General features: G+C 29.3%; 1 protein-coding gene across 2 annotated transcripts in view; it reads right to left on the bottom strand.

Annotated features, from left to right (window-relative positions):
* Positions 1-270: 270 nt before the first annotated feature.
* Positions 271-26,656, bottom strand: part of LOC117170681 — a 119,220-nt gene continuing 92,834 nt past the window's right edge. Inside the window, exons 2-7 of one of the 2 annotated variants that reach the window (XM_033357659.1) lie at positions 10,213-10,250; positions 10,091-10,120; positions 9,552-9,590; positions 5,570-5,669; positions 5,229-5,297; positions 271-583 (exon numbers count right to left, since the gene is read on the bottom strand). In XM_033357659.1, coding sequence (XP_033213550.1) covers positions 474-583; positions 5,229-5,297; positions 5,570-5,669; positions 9,552-9,590; positions 10,091-10,120; positions 10,213-10,250 — 386 coding nt within the window. In that variant the 3' untranslated portion in view covers positions 271-473. The remainder of the gene's footprint in view (positions 584-5,228; positions 5,298-5,569; positions 5,670-9,551; positions 9,591-10,090; positions 10,121-10,212; positions 10,251-26,656) is intronic. The other variant, XM_033357668.1, reaches the window with a different exon arrangement.

Here is a 26,656-nt window from a genome sequence, read left to right as displayed (position 1 = left end):
ACGTCTTGGGATTGCCTTTGCGGAACTTCGTAAAACTTGTGAATTTTTAAATTTTGATGGGTTAGCCCCTTATGGTTCCTGACTATTCGATTGTACTATATAATTAAAAATTCGACTTTTTTTTGAAAATGAATCAGTTTTTATTTAGAATTCCATTATTTTGTTGAAAAATTGTCTTGTTATAGGCTATAACACATAAATGTTTTAGTATATAAATTACATTTTTATATATTCACTTCTAATTGAAAAGTGCACAACAGTCGTGGGGTAATGTAATTTCGAAGTGTCCAAATGACGAGGTGCCATCTCGGTAGAACGAAATAAAAAGGTACCATCTCGGGTGGCAAAATACAGAAGCTTAAAAATCCCATATAAATAGTATTGGGAACACTAGCACCCTCTGAAGTATGGACCAGACTATTTTTCCTGATTATTCTTCACCACCTGACATATTACCTGCGACGGGCCAAAATTTACATACTGCCTGAAGTGGAAAGTTTCCTTTTTGAATCTTCCTTTCTCAACATTTGTTGATATACGGGTCCACAAAAACCTTCGAGAGTGAGTTGTGTATCTGCAATAGCTATTAATACACTTTTAAATATTTATGTTGAAAATTTACAATAAATGTCTTAGTAATGTATTTTCACAACTTGTGTTCTGAAAATTCGATATTAGATGTCCATAGAGTATGCCGACTGTAGCTAATTTCACGCGAAATTTTTTGGTCACTTGTGAAGAAAATGCGATATTTTCACGAGTGGATGTAGAGTCTTCCGTTGTTCATTCCAATTGATCCCAACTTTGGCATGTTGAGCTACTGCGCTTGCCCGTCACGGCGACTCTCATTGGTCGCTCATGCCGTGCGATTTTAATCGGGTATAATTAACAATTATCGAAATTACGATATATTATTAATATAAATTGTACATTAATATTAAAAATGACGTGATTTGTGATGTCAGGTTAGAAAAAAATAACAATGTCTATATTTTTTAAATAACAGCTTATTTTCTTTAAATTCAAAATATGAATTTGTATTTCATTAACAAAGTTTTTTGTAGAACAAAAATGCTTATTTATCGAGCCGTGTCTATAACGAAATTTCTGTACGAATTGCCGAATTTTTTTGGTACTAATAGACTCTGTGTCGATTCTTATTATTAACAATGATAATTTCTTACCTTATTGTGAGCTTCATTATGTAACATCTCTAAATTCAAGAGAACTGCTTAGAGCTAAAAATGCTATTTTGAGGTATTTATGAATTATCATTGTTTTTTTTTTGCAATTGGAAATTTTTAAACGAAATTATGTGAATATTTATACGTATTACATTAAATGCTAGAAATATATTTATTTCAAAATTTGCTGGTGAAATGCAAGTTAATCTTTAGAACCAAAAAAAAAGCTATTAATTACACAATATACACGTTATATTTGTTTATCGCCTTAAATCACAATATACGTAATTTCTGTTATTAATATGCAATCTGTAATAAGTATATATTTTAATTTTAATAATTTATAATTATACCTGGTTTGAATGACGCGCCAACAGCGACCAATGAGGGTCGCTGCGCCAGGCAAGCGCAGTAGCTCAACATGCCAAAGTTGAGATCAATAGATACTTAGATCGTTTAAAATACGTTCATGGCAATATAAAAAAGCCCGAAAAATATGTTTTAAATGTTTAGAAAAATAATTATTGTTAAAACAATTGAAGATTATTTGAAAATAAGATCATATATTTTTCATGATTTTATGAGGAGAAAATTGTTTGAACAAATAAAAATTGTTTAAATCATGTAAAAATAACTTAAGCAAGGAGTTCTACTCTCAGTCATTTTATTTTTTTTATTTTTCATAATTAATCACACAAAAAAATAAAAAGTCGAAGAATTACATCTTATTAATGTTGAATAATTTTCTTGATTAGAAGTTCAAACAATATGAACTTCAGAAGTGAAACAGGTAGCTGAATTTATAGCAAAAAATGTCATGATTGCATTTTTAGTTAAAAAACTTCAGTTTTAAATGAAAACTTAATTTAAAAATAGAGGTAGGGCTTTCGTTTCCGCTGAGAATATTAGGAGTAGGAGTTATGTAAAAATTTTTGTTTGATGCTGGCTTTTGAAGACTCTCAAACCCTTAAAAGGGAGAAAGTATAATGTATAGATACATCCATTTTTCAACAAACACTAGAATTTTTATTTTGAAATAATAGAGGTCAATTTTCAAATAAAAACAAAATAGTTAAATTTTCATTTCAAGAAATTAATTTTTACAAACAAATGATGGATTTTTAAGCAAATACATACTTTTTTGTATACTTGTATATTTAAATTCAACTGTTTTGTTTTCAAGCTTAACAATTTTCTTAAAAATTGTAATTAAAAAAATTTATTTAATTAATTTAAAAAATTAAAAAATTAAGAATTTTCTTAAATAATATTTTTGATTGAAAATAAATCTTTTTTAATGAAAAATTTGAATATTTCATGTTTTGTTAAGATTCAATCTTTTCTTAATTGAAAATTCGTACGTTTTATTGAAAACTGAACCTTTTTTGTTAAAATTTGTTTTATGTCGGATGAAGATTAATCTTTTTAACAGAGAATTTAATTTTTCTTTTTGGAAATGATTTCTTTTCCTTAAAAATGAATGTACTTTTCAAATTCATTTTTTGTTTTGAAAATCATCGTTTTAATTGAAAATCAATTTGTTTATTAAAAAAGTGAATTATTTAGTCGAAAATTGTTTTTTATAAAGAATAAGTTTTTAACTGTAAATTTAAGAAGTCCATTTTTGGTTGACAATAGATCTTTTTTAGATAGAAATTAATCATTTCAGTTGACAATGAAATTTTTCAACTAAAATTTAATTCTATTTTTAATTAAAAATTAATCTTTTTTTAGTTAAAAATGCACTTTATTGTTAGAAAATTAATCATCTTAAATAAAAAATGCACTACTAGGTTGATAGTTGAACTATTTTATTTAAAATTCGATTATGTTGTTTGAAAAACTCAATATTTTTTTTAAGATATAATTTTTTTTAACTTATAAAAAGAGAGTCTCTGAAGAGAGTCAGAGGCCTATAGATTAATTAATTTCAACACCAAAATGACCTTAATTCTTTGATTAGAACGTCTACCCTGTTTAAGTAATCAATCAAGTGTTATTTTTAGAGATATAACGGAATTGGATAGACTTTGGGTGATTCTAAGGGTGTTAAGTTATTTTTTAAAATCCAATGAATTTTAAGATATTTCATTCCAAAATGCATTTTTAAATAGTTTGTTCTTAATCTGGTAACCGTCCAGGTCTTCGTTATTAATGTCTTTGTGAAATAGTATTAATCTATCCGAAATATTTCAAATAGTTTACAAGTATTTGCTAATATTTTTTAAATAATTTAAATTTTCGAAAATCATTAAAATCTTTTTAAATCTTTCAAATCTGTCTGAAATTTTTATAAAATCTTTTAAATCTTTGAAATGTTTCGGAAATAATTGAAATCATTTTAGAATATTTAAAAAAAAATGTTGAAATCTTTAAAAAATCATTATAGTCGTTGCAACCTTTTATATCTATATAAAATCTTTCCGGAACCTTTCAAATCTTTGTGATATATTTGGAAAATTATTGCAATGCTTGTAAAATCTTTGCGAAATATTTCAAATGTTTTATAAAATTTGGTCATATTTTTTAAATAATTGAAATCTTCGACAAATCATTGAACTTTTCCTGAACTCTTTTATATCTATCCGAAATATTCGAAATCTTTGTGAAAATCTTTAAATCTTTGTGAAAATGTTTAAATCTTTGAAAAATCGGTATTCGGTATATTTTTTAAATTGTTGAAATCTTTAGAAATCATTAAAGCCTTTGTGAAATCTTTTAAAACGATCCGATTTTTTTGCAAAACATTTGAAATCTTTAGAAAACTATTGAATCTTTGTAAATTATTAAAAATATTTTTTAAATATTTGAAAACTTGTATATCTTTTGGAAATCATTGAAATATTTCTGAAATCCTTGGAAACATTTGCAAAGAAACCTTTGAAATTTTTTAAAAATTTTTGAAAAATTTAGTTATATTTCTGAAATTATTAAAATCCTTGGGAAAGCATTGATGTCTTTGTAAACTCTTTTTAATCTATCGAAAATCTTTGCGAAATATTTTAAATCTTGCCGAAATATTTCAAATCTTTGAAAAATCATTGAAATCTTTCAGAAATATTTATATACTGTGGAATCTTTCAAAAATCATCATTTTATTATCAGTTGCCTATTTTTCAATTTTCTCTGAATTCACCGTTAGGGTCGCTTTTTTTGATTTATATCTACACTGTCATTAAATCTAGTGGTTTCTGCGACAAAGTGAGTTTTAAGGAAAATGAAATTTCGGACCAGAAAAAACCTACCCGTCGCGCCGGTAAGCCCGGATGGTTACTCTTGACGTACTAGTTTTGAATAGTACAATTATTCGAATTTAATATTTATTATAAACATTGGTTAGAAAATTCTAAAACAGTAATTTCCTTATCTTAAAATAATATTATGGAGTGACATGTAAAAAATAATTTTATTTTAATAAAAGATATTATAGATTTTGTGTTGAGAGAGAGAAAACTTTTTTTATCACAATGACTAATCTTGTTTCCGTCGAGTTTTTAAATTTATTTCTTCTCTATCCCCAACATTGTGACCAAAAATAAAATCACTAAATTACCAAAAGTAAATCAAGAATACTGTGTTTTCTGAAGTCAGAATTGATAACATTATTTTGCAATAAAATCACGTTATCTTTTCGTCTATCACTCAAAATTTCTATTCGAGGATTAGGAAATTAGTTTTTATTCATTTCCCAATCACTATTCTTTATAAATATTAAATTGGAATATTTAAATAATTTAAAATGCGCGCGCTGATAGTAACCAATCGGGTTTCTGACGCGACGCACGCGCAGTACAAAAAGTTCCCAAAATTAGGAGCACTGTTGTACTTGGGGATCTACAGCCAACTTCAATTCAGTTTGAAAAATTGCATCGTGTTCGGATAATCCGGTAGAATGAAAGAATCGTATATTACCTCAACATATTTGGGATCTTGCTTATACTCTGTAAACGCCAAATATCGAATTCACCGTACACTCGCTGTAAAAAATAGTGTTGAAAACTAAATTACTAAACCGCAAGTTACTAAAATGGGAGTTTGGCGTACTTCGTGTATGTAATGTTTGCGCAGAGTAAGATCTTCTACCGTCAGTTTTGCGGCGGGAATATAATATACCTGTAAAGTTTTTTAGCTTTTAAATCTTCCCGTACCCAGAGCCCTAATAAAGTACCATATTGTCGCTAAAAAGTCTCACAGGCATCAAACCTCTCAATTTGCGCACACTTCAAAACAATAATAAAGTAGCTATTTTTATTAATTTGTTGAAAAAGTATCGCATGAAACCAGACGTGTGAAGACGACTATTTCACAAGTGTGATGTTTGTGACACTAGTAAAATAATCAACTTTCGCACTTGTTACATAATACAATATTGTGCAGAAACATACCTGAAGGGCACAAATCCTGGTAGCAATCGAATACCTTTTTAAAATACCAGCTGTATTTACCCTTTCGACGTACACAAACTTCCTTTCCCATCCTGCGTACCTATAAAAAAGTATTTAGTATCTTGCTGAATTAAAAAATTAAACCTGACTGCGGATTAGGCTCGGGCGAAAAAACAATACTTTATTTAATGGGCGTATAAAACTGAGGTTTTCAGTCGTAGAGAATATTTTCAGAAGGAGCAATCGGAAAGACGTAGGTGAACCAGGGGCGCAGTCGTTGATGAGCCGATGATGCCGGGGCAAAATGAACAAAATTCTAGCCTCGATCCAATTTCCTAGGGATTAAAAAAAGCTAAATCCATGAAAAAGAACCTACCAATTCATTTAATTACTATATTATAATTGTGACATATTAAATCCGTAAAAAATGAAATAGGCTTAAAATATAATCGAAAAAACTGAAAAAATAAGACATCGGGCCGTGAATCATGAAAAGAAAACCTAAATCTGAAAACCCGAGACCTTCAAACCCTAGGTTTCTAAACGACAGAACTTTAAAACATAGATCTACGAAACCAATTTCACAAGCTCTGCACATCTAAATGATGCGCTCATAAATCGTGCACAGTGGCACCCTAGACCTTCAATCCCTGGTTCATCGAACCTTCGAACCTAGACCCTTACAACCTAGACCCCTTAAACTCTAGGACCTTAAATCCTACGACCTCAAACCCCATAACAATATACCTTAGACCTTTAAACCATACACGCATAAGCAGTATATCCAGGAATAAACCTTACGCACTTATACAATACACTCATCAACCTTGGCACTTTACCCCTAGGCCATCAAACCAAAGATTTTTAAAGCCTAGGTGTTTACATTGTAAACGCATAAACCAAAGATCCATAAATCTTAGTCTCACAAATATCTCCCACCTGTAGAGTACTCTTATAAACCATACACAGTCTAACTCTAGATATCCAAATCTAAGATATTAAAACCCTAGACTCCTGTACCGTAAACCTTAAAATCGTAGACTCATAAATCATAAATCCGCCAACATTTGTCTCACAAAGTTTGCACACCTATACAAAAAACCTATTAACCTTGTATAGTCGAACCCTAGACCTTCAAATCCTAGACCGTCGAACCATAGATCCTCAAAACCTAAACCCTTAAACCCTAGGACCTTTAATACTAAACCTAAGTTTTTCAATCCCTAGCATTCTGAACTACAGACGCGTACACCATAGATCCACAAATCATCATCTAACAAATCTTGCATATCCAAATAATACTCCAATAAACCTTGGACAGTCTAAACCTAGATATCCGAAACTAAGATATTCAAACCCTAGGCTCCTGATTCATAAACCTTCATATCCTAGACGCATAACCCATACTTCTGCAAACCTTTGTCTCACAAACCTTGCACACTTATACAGTACACTTATAAACTTGGGACAGTCGAACCCTAAATCTCCAAACCCTAAACCGTAGAAACCTAGATCCTCAAAACCTACACCCTTAAGCCCTAGGACCTTAAATCCTACAATCTGAAATTCTAAACCAATATATCTTAGACCTTTAAACCATTTACGCATAAAAAATATATTGACAAACAAACCCTACATACCTATACAATATACTCATCAACCTTAGGCACTGGAACCGCAGACCCTCAAACCAAAGGGTTTTAAATCCTAGGTTTTTTCACCATAAACGCATAAACCAAAAATCCATAAATCTTAGTCTCAAAAATATCTCACACCTATACAGTATACTTATAAACCTTAGCAGGTCGAACCTGAACCATCAAACCTAATATTTTCGAACGCTAGGTTCCTAAATAATGGACCTTTAAATCATAGACGCATGCACTATATATCCCCAAATTCTAGTGATAAATGCTTTGCACATCTGAGCAATACACAAATAAACCTTGGACAGTCTAACCCTGTATAATCTGACATAAGATTTTCAAACACTAGGCTCCTCAACTCCTCCTAAAACAACAATGATAAAAAACAGATCATAATAGTGATAAAAAATCAAAATAAATAATAAACCGAAAGCAGTTTATACAAATTATAGAAAATTGACAAAAAATTATGAATCTTTAAGAAAAAAAACTTTTTGAAGAGTGCTAACTTTACTCGATGGAGAGGATTACATATTTTATCATGATAATCGATAACTAAAGGAAATCAACTATACACATCATGGATTTTAAAGTTCATGAGGTAAGACTTTAAGGATTAACTGTTTTAAAACAGGAATTCACAAAACCTAGGCGATAAGGAGTTTTCATTTTACGACCATGACCATAAAGTTATTATATTTAATATACAAAAGTATACGGTTGAAAGATGCAGCGTTAAAAAACATAGTCAAAGAGTCTTGGATTTGCTGTTCTTGAGTTTGAAGTCTGCATGTTAAGGTTTACGGACCTAATATTTGTGTGCAAACAGTTTGTGAGTCTATGATATGAATTTTGGAATTTCTGCTTGTACAGTTTCAGGGTGTAGGGTTTGAGCACCTAGTGTAAGAAAATCGCAGGTTTGATAGTCTAGGGTTTGACTTTCCAAGGTTTATAAGTGTACTGTATAGACGTGCAAGTTTTGTGAGAATAAGGTTTGTGGATCTATGGTTTACAGGTCTATGGTTTAGGAACCTAGGGTTTGAGAATCTTAAATTTAAAGATCTGGGTTCGACTTTCTAAGCTTTATGAATATACTGTATAGATGTGCAAGATTTATAAGACTGAGGTTTGCGGATCTGTGGTTAAAGGTTCATGGTTTAGAAGCCTAGTCTTTGAAAATGCTAGGTTTGATTTTCTATGGCTAGACTGCCAAATATTTATTTATGTATTTTTAGATGTGCAAAGTTGGCGAGACTAGGATTTGGGGATCTATGGTTTATGTATCTATAGTTCAAAGGTCGATAATGTAGGAACCTATGTTTTGAAAATCTTACATTTGATGGTCTAGGGTTCGAGTGCTTAAGGCTGATGAGTGTATTGTACAAGTGTATAGGGGATGTTTTACAATATACGGTTTATGCGTCTATGATCTAAAGGTCTAAGCTATATTTGTTTAGGGTTTTAGTTATTAGGATGTAAGGTCCTAGGATTTAAGGTCCTGGGTTTGACGGTGATCATTTTTTCGTTGCTGAAATCCCATTAGAGCGATGAACGCAATCGACTTTCAGTGAAAACTGTTTGCGACATATTTCCCTTCATCTTTGCACGCAATTCAGTTTACGTATTGTGAAACGAAATTAAGTCGATGACCTTTTTTTTTAGAGCTTTCTTAAACGTCCTGGATTTGAACCTGACCCATCTGTTAACAGTACCTAATCTTTAATTCACTGCTCCAAAATGGGCTGAAGTAAATAAAGGTTGGCTGCAGCAATTTAGCCTGACCGCGCTATCTGGTGGTACAAACAAGCAATATCACGCAATAGCAGTTTATGTGCATTCACGTCTTTCAGTTCTGGTCCAGTGTTATGTGTTTTTTCTTTTCCATCTAGTTAGTTTTTTGCATCCAACTTTTTCGGGATCAAGATATAATAACAAATATTGTACCTGGCAAGTGCAAGTGCAAGTGGCGGAAAGTATGAAATGGCCGTCCGGTGGCGACGACGCACGCGCATTTCAAAAGTGCCCGTACCAAACCGTATCAGCGGGCAGGAATGTCTTATTTTTGTCTGCTGATATGGGCGGAAATGCGCTAACGAAACTCTTACCTTAACAATCTTCATTGCTCCAAAAGTCCACATCAGACATTTAAAATCATTCAACGCCTTGTTTATCGTGAACTAGGACAAAAAATATCTATTCTCTCGAATGGAAAACGGGATTTCGGTTTATATTCCAAGATTAGAAGAATCCGCAGTCATATTTAATGTATCAATATTTATGGGAAAAATAATTGTTTTTCAATGTTTAAAATATCGTATAAAATTATGTTTACTTACCTCGCATAAAGCTGTACATTTCACCAGGTTCCAGTAATACTGCAGGAAATATAGTTTTAATTAGAAGAAGTACTTTTCATCAAATTGTGTACTGCATGACAAAATTAAATTGAAAATATTCCGAATGATTCTGTAGTGGTCGAGCATTTTTAATATAAGATACATAATTTTATGTATTATTCTTGTGATAAATTAATTCTTACAAAATTGCACTTTGAATGGAATCTAGGTGTTTACATTTCTGTTATTGAATATACCCCTTCTAGTTGAAATGCGCATACTCTTTTTTATTTTGAAACAAAAATCAATTAGTCAAACATTTTGTCTTAGAAAATTGATTTGCGATTTATTCTTGACTTCCATCCCAGCTCGATACTTTTATAAACTAAACTTTTGGGAAACCACAAGTGACTTTTGATCTTTTAAGATGAAACGTGTTCCACCAGTTCTACCAGATAACATTTCTGCAAAGTACTTTGCGTGTATGATCACCACTCCACTGACACCAAAAACTATATGTTCAGAAAAATATGGCTTACCACTATCTTGTTCTCGGGAGATTGAGTATCCTAAATGTTAAAAATAAAAATAGCTTTTAGTATATATTAATGAAAACAAATAATAATGTACAGACATTGTCTTGAGTGAAGTAATGACTTACCACTGCAAGGACAAAGTTGGCTGAGAAGGCTGCTATGGCTTTAACAGTAAAACAAAAGGATTTTTATTTATGTATTCCTAATTAACTTTCGTACTGACAAGAAAAACCTACATTCTTAAAAATGTTATTTGAAGTTATAACACTGCCAGAAACAGGCCGATGGCAAACTTTTAACATGGGTATGGACCGCGTTGAATTTAAACAGAATTTCGCAAGGTTGTAGGTTATATTATAACCAACAAATTTTCTTAATTACAAATGAATAGTTTTATCCAAACTAAAAATATATAAGCATTCAAATAAATTAATAATTATTTCATTTAGTGAAAAAGTGATTACGTGAATGAATGGTGCTATTGGTTGAAAGAATTGAAAGATTTATGTTTAATTATTAATTCCATGAGTGAGATGTTTAAATTATGGGTTTAAATACGGGGCCTCGAAGGTCCCAAGGCCCGCAAATAAGAATTTTTGAATAAATTTTTTGCTTATTTTCCTGAAAAGTTGCCCCCCCCCCAAGAAATCTGTATGCAGGGCCCCCTAACGGCAAGCTACCACACTGTTGTCAGCCCAGTTTGCATAAAGTTTAGCGACGTCTTCACGACATCGTTACGACATCCTTAAGACAACTTTACGACATCATATATCCATGTCGTTAAGATGTCTTAACGATATCGTAAATAAGTCGTATGTCGCAAAGATGTCGTAAAGACGTCACCAAATATCGTGCCCACTGGAAAGCCAGAGTCATTAAGTTACAGATTCAAAATTTGGTTTGATTTTTCAAGTTAAAGAATCCAAGGTTATATTATACATAATTATTATAACATTATATAATTATTAAGATCTAAAATTATATTTAAACAATTATTACCATTTTTGTTAATAAGGAACATTTTTTGGTATTTTTTAGCAGATAACTGAATGGTAAACACAAATCTATTTTCAATTTTTTACCTCACTTTTTATATTTTTTTGTCGCATTTTTACTTAACAAGTTTATATTTTGATCTAAAAAATTTATATTTTATATCAATTTTTACAATTTTTCATATAACAATGAGAAAAGGAGAATTAGGATTCACAATCTTTCTTGTGTTTGATATAATGTGGAACTTTTTATGTTAGAGACTCTTTGATGGAACCTGAATTATCATCAGAGTTTAGTTACTATAGAACAGTGTAGATGGTATTCCACATTCTGTAAAATTATAAACAAAAACTACCAATCAATTTAACTCTTCAAATAACAGAAAATACTTGACGACATTTTTCACTAGATAAAAAATAAATTTAAAAATATTTTAATTATATTTTTCTGAAAAAAGATCTTCTAACTTCCCTGCACTGGAAATCGAACCACAGAACTTCCGATTTCCGCACAGTGAGAAAAAAATCACTTTTTTTGTTCAAAATAAAGTACAGACCACTAATATTGACCGATTTGGATACACAAATTTAAAGAAAAAAATCTTATAAGATTTTTAAGAGAGTTGTCGGATCTGAATTTCATATCAGACTTTCGATGTCATTTTTTTTAATTAGGAAATTTATGCTTATTTTAGAAAAATTCTTAATTTGTTCATTAATTTTACGATTTCTTTAAATAAATTTCATAAACAAATGCATAGATTAGGCATTTGTCGAAAGAAAAATTTTGTTTTGTCGAAAACAACATTTTCAATTACGAACTTTTCTGATTTTCTGATTTTTTGAAAGGAATTTGACAAACAAATACATTGTTCGAGCATCTGTGGACGAAAAAATGCAAATTTTTTCGATATCAATCATTTTAATTGGGAACTTCATGATAATGTGAGCAAAGTTCATAACAAGTTGATACATTTATTTGTACTTTAAACAGGTTTAATAAAACAAATGAATTATCATAATGCTGCAGCCTGATTAAAAGAATGAAAGCAATCAGAAACTGAAACTGAAAGGACTGAAATAAAAAAAATTTTAGTGAAAAAATGCACTTGACAGATGCCCGAATAATGCATTTGTTTACTAATTTTTTTTTTTAATAAAAGAACTTATAAGATAATGATGATTTTTTCTGAAATTATAATATGCATTTGTTTATTAAATCAGCTTTTGAAAAATCATAATATTTATCAACTATTCATGAATGCAGCTGCATTTATTGTGAAATCGCAAGTAAAAAGTCTAACAGCGAAAAAATCTTTTCTTTGACATATGCCCCAATAATGCGTTTGTTTATTAAAATTGTTGAAACATATAATTAAATTGTTTATTAAATTATGAGTTTCATCTAAAATTATCTCGAATTTCTTAATTTCAAAAGTTCTCGTCGTGAAATTTATTAACTAGTTATGAATGTTGCTGAAATTAGCATGAAGTTCCCAAATAAAGAACTGGCAATGAAAAAACCGAATTTCTCTGCCGAAAAATGCCCGAATAATGCATTTGTTTATTAAATTTTGGAAAAATCATAAGATTAATCAACAAATTATCAATGTTTCTGAAATTTTCATAAAGTTTCGAATTTTAAAAAAATGACATCGAAGTAATCAAATTTACTGTCAAAAAATGCCTGATTAATGCACTTGTTTATTAAGTTGGTTTATAATATTAACAATAATAATCTCAAGAAGAACTTCCTTTGCCACTATATTGTTTTCATTTAATTTTCTTGCAATGCAATTTCAAAAAACTTTAAATTATGAAAAATCTTAGGAAGAAATTCTTTAAAAAATAATTTGTTTATATTTTTTGTTGCTTATTATATAAAATTATAATATCTTTAACTAATGTTACTCTATGAAACTTATGCGATTTCAACAATTTCCATGTTATTGACGAGCACCTAGAATGTCAAATAAAAAAAATAGCATTTTTTTCGTCACTTTTCTTTATTTATAAAAGCTTATTTATTAAGTTATTAGAGAGATAGAGAGAAAAATCCTTTTCAGAAATATACGATATCTCAAGCTAGGTGTTACATTTTTGATACGAGTAATTTAAGGGAAATCTGCATTATCAGAAGATTACGTGTAGTAACTATTCATCAGAATAGATTTTACTACACAATCTGTGGAAATAGAAATCAAAACTATCGATTAATTTAATTCTTTAAAAACAGAAAAAAATTAACGTGATTTTTTACTAGACGAAAAACAAATTTTTTCGACGGCTCTGTCCGGATGAGGAAATTGAAAGTCGAAAAATGGAAATAACGGATTTATTCAACAACTGAATCCTATCGTCTGAAGTATGGAATTTTAACATCTCACTCATTGTATCAATCATTAATAATTATAACGCGCAGCCGAATAAAATCCCTTACTAACATGTTTTTATCTAACTATTATAAGGGTCTCACATAATTGTAACAGATTCATGTTTAAAAAGTAGGTATTTGGTATGATCAAATATGATTTTAAATCAAGAAAATATTTTTTTAAACCGAATTCATGTTCTTAGGCTCAAAGAAAGCCATATTATTTTTATTCATATAGAGGTGAATTACATCATTCAAATGCAGTGTTAAAATTACTTAAAAGAAACTATAGGTTCTTAACTTCCATGAAATGATTTCTTTCATATAATCATTTTCATATTCATTTCAAATAAATATTTTGTTGATACAATTAAATATAAACAATTAGAAGATTACTTTGAGGCAAGGCCTGAATTTTGGCTCTAAACAATATTTACTCAGCTCAAGTGGAGAAATATTTTGGATGCATAGGCTTATACAAGGGCAATTCAATTTATTTTGAATACAAAACATGCAACAAAGTTGTTAACATATTAATTTATTTAAAGAACAATGCAATCCAATAAAAAAAGTTGTTCGATTGTTTTAAAAAATTTAATAGTTAAAGAACAAACATAAACATGTCCGTCTTTGAAAATATATTTTTTGCAATTTTAGTGATTATAATTTATATTAATATATTTATAGAAGAACCTCGATTATCCGGCCTTCGATTATCCGAGGCTCCGCGTTATCCGAGGCAACGGGACTCATCCAAGCACTGCGCATTAACCGATGTGTATGCTCGGATAATACAGAGAATTATTAATAAAAAAGATATTGCAGCTAAAAAACGATTGATCAGATTAAAACAGTGCTCTCTTACCGACTTCCTTGAGCCACGTTTGTTGTCATGTTTATACCATAAAGATAAATCCACATTCGTAAGTTGTTTACTTTCATTTGCTAAATGTTTATATTAATTTTTCTATTTAAAATATCTCAAAAATAGATAACTCTGCCGAATGTTGTACTTCTTCCGTATTATGCGAGTTTTCACTTATCCGAGGTATCTCCTTCCCTCATTACCTCGGATAATTGAGGTTCTACGGTATTTTTATTTTCGCGCAGTAGAAAAAAGAAATTTAAGCAAAAGAAACTAACCAGTGCTTAAGAAGACCAAAAAAATCCACAAATCCATTACTATAGCGAAACCATATAGTCTGCGCACCTGGTACAATATGTTCTTAGTTACTCGGTACAAATGAAGAATTTTACCAAAATATTTTTTTTAACGAATCGTGTATCAAGTTATTCAAAAAATATATTGCTACACTTGGAGACTATTTTTATTGGTCATAAATCACTTCACTCTCTTTACCAAGAGAAATATATCTTGCAAGTGAATAATTTATTACTTGAGTGAAACAATTACTTTATTCGAGTGAAGAGATGTTCGATTAGAACAACAGTATCAATCCAAAATATTTGTTTCACACAATTATGAATTACTTATTTTAAATAAAATGTTTTTTTATATATAAATTAAAACATTCAGCAAATAAAAGTCAACAACTTACGAATGTGGAGTTATCTTTATTAAGTTATTAATTAATTAATAATTGCTAACTACTGCGCGAATTCAGAATTAGGCCTATCAGCTTCATCTGTTTTATTATTGATTCTCCGTATTATCCGAGCATACACCTCGGTTACTGCGGAGTGCTTGGATGTGTCTCGTTGCCTCGGATAACGCGGATCCTCGGATAATGCGGTGCCTCGGATAATCGAGGTTCTACTGTATCTCAACAAAAAAAAATTAAATAAAGAGGCCCAGAAAGCAGGGCTACGATATAAATTTGTTGTTATATTTCAGAATTTCATTTAGATATCTGCTTTAGATTAGAAATAACAAGGTTACAAATAAAAATTATCAGAGTTCATAAATCAGAATTTAATCATTTAAAGTAATATTCAACTTATTTACTATTCCGTTTATTATTTTTAATGATGTCTCGTCAAATAATCTTTATTGCGTGTTACAAAACAAGCTCGTAATGAATGCGAAGTTCATGAAAACTAATTCTTGAATAAATTCTCCTCAAAGGGATTATATTTTTTTATGTGCGATTGCTTACCTATTAAGAAAACGAATATTACTTTTTCCGTCATTTTAAAAGCTCAGCTTCAAGACCATGCTTTTCGAACTAAGATTTTTTTCAAAAAGGAAACTTTCCAACTAAGGATATTTAGCTATAAACTAAATGCTTAGGGAATGATAATTGTCGATATTTTGATTTCCTTATTATTTAGCATTTTCGTAACATAAGGAGTAATTTATCAAGGTTCGCGCTAATAGAAATAATATCAAGATCTCGCAATATATAATTTATTATTTAAAAACACATGAACGGTACGGATTATAGGCCCTCTCTAAGATCCCCCCCCCCCCCCCCCCCCCCCCCCCCCCCCCCCCCCCCCCCCGAACTCTTGCAATGAACCATCAAGAAATAGAAAATGAGACCATAAATTAAGTTTGTATATTTAGTTTAAGTAATAATTTGTAAAAAATTATCCGACTAAAAAATAAATGTTTAAATTATTTTAATTTTTGTTGCTCTCACTACTTCCGTACGGATGGAGATATATTTAGAACATGAAAAATCAAATAAAGTGTCCGCGGTCTAAACCTGTTAATAGAAATCTAATCTTTTTTGTAGGAAATTTATCTGTTGGGTTAAAAATGTTGAAATTTTATAAAGTTTTTAATTTATTTTCTTGAAACTTTATTCCTCTAACTAAAAATTACCCTTTTACATCTTTGTTGAAAGTTAATCTTTTTTAGTTAAAAAATCATCTATATTTTGAAGACTTTTTTTTTAATTTACCTTGTGTTTATTGAAAATTCAACTATAAGGTTGAAAGATCAATTAATAATTAAAATGTTTAGTTTTACCCATTAGTTTAACCATTCCATTTTTGATTAAAATTTTTTAATATACATTTAATCTTTTGGTTGTAAATTCATCTGGTTGGTTGAAAATTTAACTGTTTGTTAAAAATTTATTTGATTTAGTTTAAAAAAAAATTATTTCTGAATTAAAATTGAATATTCTATTTATTGTAAAAAATTTATATTGTTTTAGTAGAAAATAAATTAGTTTCTTGAAAATTGTTCTTTTTTGGTGCAAAATTCATCTTCAGGGTTGAAAATTCAAGTGTTTTGACTGTAGGAGAGGTGAAATAATTCTTGAATTTATTTAAAAATGAAGGTTTATATCTTCCATTGAGAATTTAACTATTTTGTTGAAAACTAATTCTTTTGCTCAAAATTCATATTTTTTTTTTGTTGAAAATTCTATTTCTGTGGAGGAAATTCGTTTTTTGGCTTGAATGATTAACAATTTAGGTGATCGTTTTTTTCTGTAATGTTTGAAAAACTTTTATGGATTGAAAATTCTTCTATTTGGTTTTAAAATTAATTTTTTTGCAACAAAATTGTATCTCTTTTAGTTTGAAAATAAACTATAATTTCTTCTTGAAAATTTAATTTCTTTGTTCTAAATTCCAGACATATGTTAAAAAGTTACCTTTTATAGTAACCAAGTCTTTTAACAAACCTGTTGAATTTTGCACCAGAAAGTTGCATTTTTATCCAAGAAAAATGTAATTTTTACAAAACTAAACCAAATCTTAATATAAAGTCAAATTTCAAAAAAAAAACTTGAATTTTCATCCAAAAAAGATTTCAGTTGATTTTTCGGTACAAAAATAGGAATTATTAATAGAAAGTAAATTTCCTACGCAGTAGTTACTTTTTAACAAAACACTTGAAAAAAAAACGGTAATAGCTACACTGAATGGGGGAAGCCAGATGCAAGGCAGTTGGAGAAAGAAAAGAGGAGGAGAAAGAAAAAAGAAAACGGGAGCCTGGGAGTTAGATAAATTGAAAGAGTTTAAAGAAAAATTGAAAAGGAGAAGATTAGGGTTTTAGAAAAGTATGGAGTAGACTTATTAATGGAAAGATGGAAAGGATCGATTGAGAATGTAAGGGGTGAGATAGGTACACAAACAGAAAGAGAAGGGAAGAAGATAGGCTGGTGGGACCAGGAATGTAAGGAGAGTTAAAAGAGAATGAGAAAGTGTGTAAGTAATGGAGAATAGGGGAAATACAGAAGGGAGAGTACAATAGGAGAAAACTGGAACATGAGAGGATGCTAAAAAGGAAAAAGCAAAGGGGAAATGAAAAGTACATGGAAGAAGTAGAAAAAGCGATCGAAGAAGGTAGAGTTTGGGATATGATAAATAAGGAAAGAGGAGGAAAGAAGAGCGTGAATAAAGAACTAGAAATGGGTGAGTAGGCAGACTATTTCAAGGGTCTGTTAGGGGGAGAACAAAATAGGATAATAAGGGAAAATAGAAAGTTAGTAGAAGGAGAAAGGGAGGTAGGGAATAGAATAACAATAGAAGAAGTAGAAGCGGCAGTAAATAGATTAAAAGGGAACAAGGCTACAGGAGAAGATGGGTTGAAGAATGGCACTCTCATGCCAGTTGGCTACAGAACATATGCAGAAATTTTACGAAAAAGGTTAGAGTGTCAGATAGAGGAAAGAGAAAGTATTCCACATAATCAGACGGGTTTTAGAAAAGGGATGGGAACCGTAGACAACATTTAAATACTGAACTGCTTGGTTAAAAAAAATCTAGGGAGAAAGAGAGGGAAATTAATCGCGTTATTCGTGGACTTTAAAGCAGATTTTGATTCAGTAAATATAAAAGTATTTGGTGGGCAATGCAAGCGAGGGGAATAGAAGGAAGGATACTGGATAGTATAAAAGAAATTTTTACTGAAACCAGGATTAGGGTGAAGATAAGAAAGGAAAAAGGAGAGTTATTCTGGATAGAAAGAGGTCTCAGGCAAGGGTGCCCTTTGAGTTCACAGCTATTTAATATGCCGTTGGCAGACCTAGAGGAGAAGCTAAAGAAAAAAGGAAAAGGGGGGACGGTATTGGGTAACAGCTAAATATATTCTCTGGCTTATGCGGAGGGGATGTGTTTCAGGCTTAGAAACACCGTAATATATTACATTTGGAAGATAAACTGACAAACAGTGGAAAGGTTGGAGGAGTGTTGTCACTTTGGTTTTTGGTTTGAGGCAGGAGGGGAAAATGAGCTCGAGGTGAGAAAAAGAATTGAATGTGCAAGTAAAGTAATAGGCCAAGTATGGGGCATAGGAAATAGAAGGTTTAAGGACGATTGGAGAATGAGGGTCTAGATGTTTGATGCGTTGGTTTGGGCCGTGTTATTTTATGGAGTGGAGATCTGGGGATGGAAGCAACACATGAAAGTAGAGAGCATACATGAGCGATTTCTGAGGTGGTTTCTGAAGAAGAATTGAAAAATATGAGAATGGTTTGTAAGACACGAGAAGGGGTCATTGTATGGAAGGACATAGAGTTAGAGCTATTAATTAAACAAGGAGAAGAGAGATGGACAAACATTATAGATTCAAGGTAAAATAGATGGTATTTGATAGTCAAAGGGTTGATGTAACCAGAATATCTGCAAAAAATAAAAAAAGAAGACAAATGTAGTAGGGTGATACGGTTTAGAATGAAAGAGGGAGTGAGAGCTTGTTGATATTGGATGGATGAAGAGGAGAATCCATGTAGACTATGCGAATACGATTTGGAGTCATGAGCACATATTTTAGGGAGGTGCAGAGGAGGGGAAGAGGGGCAGTTGAGTGTCGATGAGCGTGTAAGATGGATTTTTGATGGGAATGGATAGGGAGTAATGTAGATGAAGAAATTGGAAGAAGTAAGGGAAAGCATGGAAATAGGGCAGAGCCAAACGATCCTAAAAAAGAAAATTAAAAAGCAAAAGATAAATTCAAAATCGTGGTAAATTTTTGTTTTTTATGGTAAGAGGAAACGGAAGCCCTGGAAAATCTCTTATCACTAGAATTATTAGTATTATTATTAGTATTTCAACCAAATCAAATTTATTTTTAACGAAATAGTTAAATTTTCAACCAAAGAGATAAATTTACGATCAAAAAGATTAAATATCTATTTTAAAAAATCATAACAAAATCGAATGGTTAAACTTTTAGTCAATAACACTAATTTTCAATTAAAAAATCTAATATTTAATCAAAGAAATAAAATGTTAGCCAAAAAGAATAATATTGCAACAAAATAACATAATTTTTAACAAAATACATGAATTTAAACTAAATATTTTTATTTTCAAATGAACTTTCCACCTTACAGTTAAATTTTAAATCAAACAAGGGTAAGTTTCTCCCAGAAAAGAGAAGTCTTCAAAATACAGATGAATTTTTCACTATAAAAGATCAACTTTCAACAAAAAATACAATTGGGTAATTTTTCAGTTAAAGGAATAAGTTTTTAGGAAAATAAAATAAAACTTAATGGAATTCTTAAATTTTCAACCCAACACATAAATTACCTATAAAAAAGATTAAACGCATATAAAAAAATTTCGTAAAAAATAAAGTTAAATTTTTAGCTTAGAAAATTAATTTTCACTTGAAATAAAAGTAATTTCCAGACGAATAAATAAATTTTTAACCACAAAAATTAATTTATTACACAAGAAAGACCAGATTTGCTCGAAATATATCAATTTTCTATTAAAAAAGATAAATTTACAGAAAAAATTGAATAGATTAATTTTCATTTTAAGAAATAACTTTTCAAGCAAATAAAATAAATTTCCAATGAAATAGTTAGATGGAAGTTAGAGGAAGTTAGAGGAATGTGCAGTTTTGATTTAATCGTGAAAACAAAATCTAAAAATGTTTTAAATAAAATTCTTGTAAAACGACACAAGAGACACAAAAGTGAATAGACAAAAGTTGTTCAACCGAAAATGGACTTCAAATTTGTTATAAACTCTTCCTAGAAAAATATAATAAAAATAAAGATAAATGACATTTGTTTATAAGAAAAAATATTTTACTATCTGCTTTGTATCAAAGTATTTTAACGTATAGACTAAATTTAAAAAAAATGTTAGCAAGTTTTATAACTAAATCATTGTATGTAGCTTTGTTATAAATAACTTAATTTAACAAATAGAAAATTCTTATCTTTTCTTGCAGAAAGAAATTCTTTCTCACTTCATATGTATTGCAAAAGTTTATTAAACTTATTCCACAAAAAATATTTTTAACATTTAACGTTTCTCCTTGCTATAAATAATTTATATGGACAAGTAGAAAACTTGCATTTTTCCACAGAAATAAATTATGTTTGATTATATACGTATCAAAATATCGCACCAAACTCATTTTTTTGCAAAATATTGTCAATATTTAATGTTTATCCTTATCGTAGATCATTTAAGTTAGAAAATAGAAAATATTCATATTTTTGTAAAATTTCTTTAAATATTGATGGTCAGGGAAATTGAAAAAAAGATAGGGAAAAATTCGAGAATTTTTAAAATAAATATTTGCGTTCACCCTGGTATAATATTCTTGTGAGTATTTAATTGCATAGAATTTATATTAATTTTTTTTCATTTGCTACCTCTTGAAGATTATATCTCTAGTTATAAATTTTATGATTTGTCTCAACATTCAATAATTTTATTAAAATGTTATCCTTTCCGGTTTAATCTGCTTTGTATGAAAATTCATCCATTATTTTTTTAGTTTGTCCTTTTTAATTTAAAAATTCATTTATATCAGTAAAAATTGCATCATTCTTGATTAACAATACAAGTTTTTGTTTGGAAACACAACAATTTTGTTGAAAAATTAAATATTTCTTTAAAAATTTACTTCTTCTTACGAATTTACATTTTGATGTTAAAAAATTAAACTGAAATCTTTTTCGGAAGAAATTTAAGTTTTTTTTTAAGTAGTCTTTTGGGTTAAAAAATGTATCTATTTTAGTAGAAATTTAATATTTCTTGAACAAAATGAAACGGTTTAACTAAAAATTAATTTTCTTCGCTTCAGGCTTCAATTATGTTATTTAAAAAAAAACATTTTTTGTTCATTAAAGGGCAATCAAAAAAATTTGATAGTTGATATCTTAAGTAAAAGTGATTTCAACTTAAATAGAAAACAGTTTACTTCAATCAAAAACGAAGAATTTTTAAACAAAATACTTGCATTTTCAAATAAAAATTGTTTAATTAATTTTTCAGTTATTTTGTTAAAAATGAAAAATAAATAAAATGTTATGTTCAGAAATTCATATTTCGATCTTAAAACGTCAATCGGAATCTTTTTTGAATAATAATCCAACTAGTTTTTTCTTTCAGTAGAAATTTAACTGTTTTAAGAGTTTCATATTTTTTTTGATAAAAATGTAAATATTTTGTAGAAAAATAAAAATTGTTGTCAAAAGTCATCCTTATTTTTAAAAATGTGTCTTTTTAGATTGTAAATTAAATGTTATGCGTAGAAATTTATTTCTTGATAAAAAAATTATATTTTTATGGTTGAAAGGAAGTTAAAATATTTTTCTTAGACAATTCAGCTATATATTTTAAAACTTTATCTTTTCCTTTGAAAATACATATGCTTTAGTAGAAATTTCATTTATTTTTTATTAATGAAAACTCCCATTTTTGTTAATAATTAATTTTTTTTGCTTGAGTAGTCTACTATTTTGCTTGAAGATTTGGTGAAATTAGTTTATTAAGAAATCGTTTTTATTTATTTATTGTTTAGAATTTACGTTTTTAGTTGAAAATTTCTCACTTTGGTTGAAAGTTCGAATATTTTTTTGGCAATTAATCTTTTTTAATTTAAAATTCAACTACTTGAATCAAAGTTAAACTACTCTGTTAATAATTAATTTTTTTGATTGAAGGCTTATGTGTTTGGCTACAAATGTAACTGTTTAGTCGAAAACTCTATTTTTTGGCCTGAAATGTATTTTTTAAATAAAAATGTAACTTGTTCTTTTTTTTAAATCGATATCTATTAATTAAGAATTCTCCTTTCTTGATAAAAAAAATCATTTTCTTGGTTTGAAATATAATGTTAGTGGGGTAAAATGCATTAATTTCATGGAAAATTAATTATTTGCTAATAAGTCATGTTTTTTGTTTAAAAATTCTATTTTTGTTGAGGAAATTCGTCTTTTGGCTTGAATATTTAGCGATTTAGATCAATTTTCTTTCTTGAGTGAGTGAGAAATCCTTATTGTTACAAAGTCATCTTTTTGGTTTTAAAATCCTCTTTTTTTGTGTACAAATTTTATCTTTTCTAATTTAAATAAAAAGTATGGCACTTTTACGTTGGAAATTTATCTTTTTAGGTTGAAATTTTAAGTATTATGTTGAAAGCTTAATTAGTTTATTTAGAATGTAAATATTTTATTAAAAAGCCTTATTTCATATTAAAAGGCATTTTTTAAACACCTTTAGGCTTTTTATTTTATTTTATTTCATTTATTAATTTTTACTATTTTTACGATTAAAATCAGAACTTTTAGTTAAAAAATCTCGCTTTTTTCTTCAAAGTTGAACCATTTCGTCAAATTAAAAAAAAATTGTTTTATTAACTGAAAGTTTAACTATTCTATGTTTCGTTAAACATGTATCTTTTTATTTGAAAGTTCAACTATCTTATTGAAAAATCATGAATTTTTTTTTAATTAATCTTTTCGGTAGATTACAATGAACTGGATTCAAGAGGATTGGGGTGGATTGGAGTCGATTGAAATGGATTGGAATGAAATGGAATGAAATTGAATGTAATGTATTGGAATGAAGTGAAATGGAATAGAGTGGATTGGAATGAATTGGATTGGGATGTATTTGAATAGAATGTATTGGATTGGGATGAATTTGATTGTATTCAATTGGATTTAATTGGATTGGTTTGATTTGCGTAGATTAGGATGGATTGGATTGTATTAAATTGAAATAAATTAGATTAGAGTGTAGTTAAGAGGAATGAATTAGACTGGAGCGGATTGGAGTCGACTGAATTGGATTGTATTGAATTGAAATTAATTGGTTTGGAGCAGAGTGCGTTAAAATGGAATGGAGTGGAATAAAATGGATTGGAATGGAGTGAATTGAAATGATTGAGAGAGAATTAGAGTGGATTGGATTGAAATAAATTAGATTTCAGTGGATTGATATGGATTGGAATGGATTTTATTAGATTGTATTGATTGTATTGGATTGTATTGAATTAGAATTAACTGAATTGGATTGTAGTGGAATAGAGTGCAATGAAAGGCATTGGAATGCATTACATTGGTTTCATTTGAGTGGATTAGGATGGATTGGATTAGATTGTATTAAATCAGAATAAATTAGATTAGATTGGAGTGTAGCTGATAAGAATGAATTGAACTAGGATGAATTGGAGTCGACTGAATTGGCTGCAATGTATTGGATTAAAATTAATTGAATTACATTGAATTCAATTGAATTACAATAAACGAGAATGGATCAAAGTGGATTGGATTGGGATAAATTATATTTGAGTGGATTGGGATGGATTGGAATGAATTGCATTAGATTGCATTGAATTGAAATGAATTGGATTGGAGTAGAGTGAAATAAAATCCCATAAAGTGGGATCGAATGGATTGGAATGGATTGGATTGGAATGGAGTTAATTGAATTTGTTTTATTTGGTGTGGATTGGGATCTATTAGATTGGATTTTATTAAATTGGAATAAAAAAGATTTGATTGGAGTGTAATGGATCGGAATAAATTGAATTCGAGTCGAATGGAGTAGATTTGAGTCGACATAATTCGATTGGAATGGATTGGGATAGATTGGATTGAAATGAATTGGATTAGAACGTATTGAATTGTAATCAATAAGATTGGATGAGAGTGGATTATATTTGCATAAATTGGATTTGAGTGGATTGAGATTGATTGAAACGGAATGTATTGGAATGCACTGTAACCAATTGGAATTAATTGGATTAAAGTGGAGTGGAATAGAATGAAATAGAATGGGTGGGAATGAACTGGATTAGAATGGAGTCGATTGGATTGGTTACATTTAAGTGGATTATGATGGATTGGATCGTATTAAGTTAGACTAAATTAAATTGGATTGGAGTGTGGTTGATAGGAATACATTGAACTGGAGCGAATTGTATTCGACTGAATTGGAGTGAAATGGATTGGGGTGTATTAGATTGGAATGAATTAGATTGGATTGAATTTAATTAAATTGAAATGAATGAGAATGGATCGAAGTGGATTTGATTGGGATACATTGGACTTTAGTGGATTGATGGTTTGGCTTGATTTGGAGTGGATTGAGATAGATTTGTTTGGATTTTATTGTAATGGAATTAATTAGATTGGACTGTATTTGATCAGAATTATATCGATTGGAGTCTAATGGAGTAGATTAGAGTCGACAGAATTAAATTGGAACGAATTGGGATAGATTGGATTAGTACGTATTGAATTAAAAATTCATAAGAGTGGACTGGAGTGGATTGGATTGGAATTAATTCGATTTGAGTGAATTGGGATGGATTAGAATGGAATTATTGGATTTGATTGTATTGCATTAAAATTAATTGGATTGGAGGGGAGTGAAATGAAGTGGAATTGAGTGGATTGAATTGGAATAGAGTGGACTGGTTTGATTAACAGGGGATTTAGATTGATTGTATTGGATTGCATTAAATTTAAATAAAATAGATTAAATTGGAGTTTATTTGATCGAAATGAATCGGATTGGTGTCGAATGAAGTAGATTTGAGTCTAATGAGTTGGATTGGAATGAATTGAATTGGAATGCGTTGGATTGGATTGTATTGAATTGGAATGAATAAGATTGAATTGGAATAGAATAAATTGGATTTGAGTGGATTCAATTGGATTGGAATGGATTAGAATGGTATGGATTGGATTGGAATCGAGTAAATTACTGCCGTCCAAACAAGAAAAGTAATAACTACATTTTGTATGAGTCCTCTAGCAACCTAACCGAAATAGGAATGACAGGGGACTCACCCAAAATGTAGTTACGACTTTTCTTGTTTGGACGAGATGTTAGATTGGAATGAATTGAATTTAATTAGATTATATGGATTTAAATCTCCATCTCTAGTTTTTATATTAGGGATATGCGACCTATTTCCGCTTGTGATCCACTGGTATGATTAAAATTTATATTTTGGTGTTAGAAAGTCAAAATGGAATCTTTTTGGGATGAAAATTCAATTTTTGTTGTTGAAACTTGGTATTTTTTGTATTTTTTCTTGAAGAATCATGTTTTTAGTTGAAAATGCATTTCTTTATAAGAAAGCAAAGCAATTCCTTTTTTTTTAAATTTTTTAAATCTAAAATTAAATATTCTGTTTGGTGTGAAAAATCATTTTTTCCAAATGAAATTTCATCTCTTTTGGCCTAAATATTAATTACAATTTTCTGATGAAAATTTAATTACTTTGCTGAAAATTCCAGTATTCTGTTAAAAAGTCATCTTTCATAAGCCAGTGGAATCAGCCGTAAAAATTGACTCAATTAACAAAAACTCCAACGGCCTTTCAAAAAATTGTATAGTAGTTGTGTCAAATATTGAGCATTAAATAGAATTTTGCACAAGTATTTGGGTCAGCAATTTGTTTCGAAAAAATAATTTTAAAAATTTTCCCCCCATTACTCCAAGAAAATTTAAAACATTTTACAAACTTAAATGAGTAATTATAAGCTCAGTATCTATCCTGTATCAAATTTGCAAAAAGTTCGTAATGCGGCAACCTTATTAATTATAAACAAATTATTATATTATTAATCACCCTCCAATACAAATTCTGAAGGTTTCGCAAAATGTTGCTTCTGCTATTTTCTATTGAGAAGAAACTATTATATGATTTGCAAAAGTAAATACATAACGCAAATTATCGGTTTTTATATTATTGCTATATTTTTTGAAATTCGACTCTTAACATTCTAGCGCAATTTGTGAAGATTGTATTTTTGGGTAGCAAATTTTAAATGTGTCGAGATGTTAAAATTCTCAAAGAAAAAAGTTGAGCGGCCGACAATAAGCTTAAAATAGCAATTAAACAAATTAGTTACTTTTATAAGCTCGCCAAAAATTAAAAACATTTTGCACATCGTACTGAGTGATAAACAACTTACCAGGTGTATACATATGAAACCGGTATTTTTTCAAGAAAAAAACACATTTATTTCAAGAGAATGATAACAAATATTTTATTCAAAGTATGCGCCC

Source organism: Belonocnema kinseyi, chromosome 1 (genome assembly GCF_010883055.1).
Source record: "Belonocnema kinseyi isolate 2016_QV_RU_SX_M_011 chromosome 1, B_treatae_v1, whole genome shotgun sequence".
Classification (NCBI taxonomy): domain Eukaryota; kingdom Metazoa; phylum Arthropoda; class Insecta; order Hymenoptera; family Cynipidae; genus Belonocnema; species Belonocnema kinseyi.
Note: the sequence above shows the minus strand (reverse complement) of the source record. Positions and strands in the feature narration are given on the sequence as shown.